Source organism: Carcharhinus amblyrhynchos, chromosome 12 (assembly GCF_965287045.1).
Source record: "Carcharhinus amblyrhynchos chromosome 12, sCarAmb.v2.hapA, whole genome shotgun sequence".
In the NCBI taxonomy this organism is placed as follows: Eukaryota; Metazoa; Chordata; class Chondrichthyes; order Carcharhiniformes; family Carcharhinidae; genus Carcharhinus; species Carcharhinus amblyrhynchos.
This window is the reverse complement of record NC_137335.1, coordinates 27,658,973-27,664,265: the sequence shown is the minus strand read 5'-3', so window position 1 is coordinate 27,664,265 and position 5,293 is coordinate 27,658,973. Positions and strand designations below refer to the sequence as shown.

At 44.6% G+C, this 5,293-nt stretch overlaps 1 protein-coding gene across 1 annotated transcript; it reads left to right on the top strand.

Moving 5' to 3' along the window:
- Positions 1-298: 298 nt before the first annotated feature.
- LOC145350570 (5-hydroxytryptamine receptor 1B-like) lies at positions 299-2,784 on the top strand. Its single transcript, XM_080199769.1, has one exon. The coding sequence runs from the start codon at positions 941-943 to the stop codon at positions 2,126-2,128; it is 1,188 nt and encodes a 395-aa protein (XP_080055895.1). The 5' UTR covers positions 299-940; the 3' UTR covers positions 2,129-2,784.
- The last annotated feature ends 2,509 nt before the right edge of the window (positions 2,785-5,293 follow it).

Here is a 5,293-nt window from a genome sequence, read left to right as displayed (position 1 = left end):
CTCCAGGTAGTCGGGGAACACCTTAGTAGATAATGATCGACTAAAAGTGGAGATGGTTAAAAAGATGCAAAAGAAATCGCCAGTCGAGTGTCGAGAACATCCTTTCATCAGAATCCTCCCTACAGCCTATGTACGTCAACCAGTGCAGCCTTTCTGACAGTCCTTTCCCCCAAAGAATCTGCCTGAGAAAGCTGCTGTGGACAGAACAAGGAGCACTATGACCCAGAGGAGGCGCTTTGGTGTGCGATAGGACTGGAAGCGGAGAGAGGCTGTTTCAGTTTGTTCAGACTCCCCAACAGTGTGGGAGGGACGCTATAAAACTCGGAAAGAGTGCGGAGCAGACACGATTCCTACAAGAGGCACTAAATAAACACCGTTATACTCCAGCCCCAAACACAACCGTGGACGAATCTGAAGCAGTTCGGGGGAAAACACTGCGAGAAATCCCAAGGAAATATCTGGCGTGTGGAAATCTACGCAAATTGGTATTATATATAAAATAATGAAACTGAGTTTAACAGACTCTGGATTTCGTCATCGTCTGAGATGAAAATGACAGATAAAATATATTCACCCGAAAGTGGCAAACGAGCTTTATTTAGGTTGTATATTTAAAAAAAAATCCCTGTCTTGAGCAATGTGAAAAGTCAGTCGGAGCAATTTTTCTGAAGCGAGATGGAAGTGACTGAAGCAGCAATGACTGATTGGAGCATGCAGAAGTTGACATAGTAAAACAGTCATGTTCAAGCTGTACAGCTCTACTGCAGCAGACCTCTGCGTGCGAAGCCGCTTTAAACTTCTTCCAAATAAGCTTCTGGACACAGGCACTTACTTCATCCAGTCAGTCTGATGTAGACTCTGTCCTTCTGTGGCCAATAAATGCCCGCAATTTCAGTCCAACTCTGGCGGCGTGTTGGGGCAGTAATGTGGGTGCGAATCCATGCCGGGAGACACCGTTCATTGTCCTCAACGATTTTGTGATTTCCAGCTAGGGGCAACGATGAACCAATCTTGTGTGGAAGCCAATGGTGTTGACTTGCAAACCAATTCCAGGCATCTGAACTGCAGCACGAAGTTGGACCCTCCTGGTGGGGCTGGTGGCATCACAGCGCTGGGCATCTCAGTCTCGGTTCTCCTGTGCCTCCTCACCCTGGCCACTGTCCTGTCCAACGGCTTTGTAATCGCCACTATCTACCAGACCAGGAAGCTGCATACTCCGGCCAACATCCTGATCGCCTCCCTGGCAGTGACTGACCTGCTGGTCTCTATATTAGTAATGCCCATCAGCATTGTGTACACTGTCACCGGCACCTGGAGTCTAGGGCAGATTGTCTGTGATATTTGGCTGTCCTCAGACATTACCTGTTGCACCGCCTCCATCCTGCATCTGTGTGTGATCGCTTTGGACAGGTACTGGGCTATCACAGATGCGGTGGAGTACTCGATCAAGCGGACCCCCGAGAGAGCGGCTGGGATGATAGTCACAGTGTGGGTGATCTCCATCTGTATCTCCATCCCACCTCTATTCTGGAGACAGGCAAAAGCGGGTGAACTTATGCATTGCACAGTCAACACCGACCAGATCTTCTACACCATTTACTCAACTTTCGGAGCCTTTTACATCCCCACCCTGCTGCTCATCGCTCTGTACGGACGGATCTACGTGGAGGCCAGATCCAGGATCCTCAAGCAGTCCCCCAAGAGGACGGGCAAGAGGCTGACCAAGGCTCAGCTGGTCACCGATTCCCCCGGCTCAGCCTCCGTCTCCTCGGTGAACTCTCGGGCCAACGAGGCTTCCAGCGAGACGGGCTCCCCTGTCCACTTCAACCACATCAAGGTCAAAGTGTCGGATGCTCTGCTGGAGAGGAAGCGGATCTCAGCCGCCAGGGAGAGGAAGGCGACCAAAACGTTAGGGATAATCTTAGGAGCTTTCATCGTGTGTTGGCTGCCTTTCTTCATCATCACCCTGGTGTTACCCATCTGTAAGGAAGCGTGCTGGTTTCACCATGCCATCTTTGACTTCTTTAACTGGCTGGGCTATCTCAATTCACTCATCAACCCCATCATATACACCATGTCCAATGAAGACTTCAAGCAGGCTTTCCAGAAACTGGTTCGCTTTAGATGACTCTAGTTTGCACCAATCACTGTACAAGTCAACTCACTGAAAGATCCCTTCATTTAGCCTCTCTCCCTTGCTGCATTTCCAAACGGTAACAAAAGTTAGCTGACAGCTCCCCTCGCAAACCCCAGTAAGCACACCAGATATTTGGAGCATCTGATTTCGCAACTTATTCAAACAAAAACACACACACACTTAAGGGAACTCGCTAGATGTATGTGTTGCGTAGATTTACCAGTAAATTGGACGAATGCGCCGGGTTTTTACTGAGTCGGATTCAGAAGTCCACAGAAGAGCTTTGAACTGGCTCTCGCCATTCTGTGTAACACCCAGCGTTCAAATGGTCCGTAAGATAGTTACTATCGATTGATGCTGAGATACCGGAGGAATCCCATATCCGCAGCATGTGGCAAATTGAACTAATAATTAAGCGCATTCCTTGCCCTCACCATGGGTCAACATTTGAAATCTAGCTTTGGCCGACTTTTTGAGATTGCGCCTCTTTCAAACCTTAGCCTTTTTTCGTTTTAAAACATCCGGGAATCGGGATGCTGCGTTAGAAATACGATTTAAATGATAGATTTTCCCATTTTACATTGCTTTGGTCCCACGTGCTATCTGAGCAGCGTTTTTTTAAAAATAAGTATTATTGAATGCCACTATATGAAAACGCCTCGGTGCAAAAACATGCTCTAAAAAATAATCTCTAATCTCGACGCGTTGTTTCGATTTGGTTACCGTCGTTTCAAATGATGGAAACCCAGAACTGGATTCAGCCCCCGGTGTCTCTCTCTCTCTCTCACATACTTAGCTTTATGGTGTCATTGCACATTCATTCTGACAGTACAAAGAAAGTTCTGGTTTAAGACAAATAAAATTGGCTGTTGATACCTGACCATGCAAAGTGCATTTTTATTTTTGATTCACGATCGATGAATAAATAGTAAAAACAGACCAAGACAGATCTTTCACAAAACTTTCAAACTGTGAACAAAACCATAGGTATTGTCTTTCACAGAATTAGTCTTTCATTTTTTCTCCAGTTCTCTCCAATCAACCCAAGAAAGTTCTTTTTGCACCCAGAACCAGGTCGATCTTTGGGATACAATCCATTTAAAAAAACAAGTGAAATAGTCACACCAGGGGAAAGCACATTTGTGTAGATTTTTGTTTTTCTGGAAGATTGCAATATAAACCAGTGAAAGGTGTTGTGGAGAAAGCTTACATTACCATAGATATTACCATACAGTAATTGCTTTGTAAATCACGATGGTGAGTTTTTAGCTAAAGAAACTGGGCGACATGCAGAAAATGTCAATTCACCCTGAAGTTGTGGAGATAAATTTGTCCTTGTACACATTGCCTAAGTCCACAAGGCTCTGCATGTAAACAAGGGACTGGAGCTATTTAATAAATGCCGACAAAGCCAACTTCAATTGGATTCATTACTGATCAGCAGATGCTAATGGCATTACAGTTTGGGAAGTTCTAAACTCCAGTTTAATGGTGATAAGCAGTAACTGACCATAACAGTGTGCACCCCAGACATTTAAATTCATTTGATTATCTCAGTAAGACTGCACATATTCTGTGTAAATTAGAATTAGTCAGGGATAAATTGGATTGTCTCTGAAAACAGACATATGGACCATGAGGTGTGATTATCATAGCATCATGGAATCCTTACTGTGCCCTGTATCCTTTCAGTAGAACACAGGCAGCATGACGTTCTGCATGTTGCCAGTATTAACTGCACCTTTCATTGGATGGATACATCAGCAGGAGGCCCAATACTGCTCATTTCTCGCACTGCTTAAAGCTGATTTGTATCCCTGAAATAGAAAGTGCATTGTGGCTGCTGGACTTGCTGATATAATTTGAAAGAATGCTGCACAACAAAGAACAATCATTGGGTAACCATGGCAGAATGCCTGCATTCAGATTCTCTGATGCTGCACTGGAGGTCTTGCAAAGGAATAGAGATGTCCTGTATCTCCAGAGGAGAAGGAGACACTCCAGACACATGGGAAAAAGACAACAGGAACAGAGGGCTATTGAAGTCAATGCCAGGCCTTTAGTCTCAAGGATGTGGATGTTATGCTGATCTCACACAGATGTCAAGGTCAGTGAATGCATCTTCAAATAACATATTAGCCTCAGCCTCTGTTCATCACACAGTCATTACTCACCTGCCAAGAATTTACATCAATCTAAACTCATATCTCACATTCATGTGCTTCTCCTCACCCTCACACGCTTCACTGCAAGCCTTGACACCCACACCTCTCTGCTTGCACGCACTGCCAGCTATCCAACTATAACAATCGCACTGCCTAAACAGATTGCACATCATTGATTGATACACTACCCTATCTCTCTCTCTTTCTTGCTGGAGAATGTGATGCAGCACCAAAGCAACAGGAATTAACCATATGGGAAAATGTGTGCCTGCATAATCTGATCCCTATGGAGCACATTATCAAAAAGCCATTTCCCAGTATCTGCTAAAACCATTGAAAATGATGGCGTTCTCAGATCTAAATGTCCTTCTTACAAGGTATATACCCCACATCCAATAGCCTCCTCTGAATTTCAATATGTAGGCGACAGTAGAACTTTTACTTTCTCCCCTCCCCTCACCATAACAGTATCCTTGCATCTTTTTCCTTTCAGATACCCACGAAAAGCAACCAGACCAGACAGTGGAGGGACAGAGGACAATAATGCTGATTTGATTCCACACTCACAATCACCAGCACCATCTGTCATTTACAGGATACCATAGAAGTGAGATTTGCACATTGTGAGACAATGAGACATGAGCTCTGCAGCCAAGGAAGGGGACAAGGAAAGTGCAGATGACAACTCAGAGGTTGAGGTCATTCATGAGTTCTGTGGTGGAGGACTCAGATGAGGACTTTGATGGCCAGTCTATAAAGGAAAGCTAAAAGCACATTACCCTGAATGCTGGTATTTGAAACAAAAACAGAAAACGCTGGAAAATCTCAGCAGGTCTGATAACATCGGTGGAGAAAGAATAGAGCTAAAGTTGTTTGGATGACTCTTGGTCAGAATTTCCTTGATATTTTATTTATTAAAAAATGCACAGATATATTTTTGGGAAAGTTGCTGGGTATAGACAATAAAATGCTTGTGCATTGGAAAGCCTAC

Excerpts from the sequence above, each read along its gene's own strand:
- LOC145350570 (XM_080199769.1), top strand. The coding sequence starts at position 941 with ATGCCGGGAGACACCGTTCATTGTCCTCAACGATTTTGTGATTTCCAG.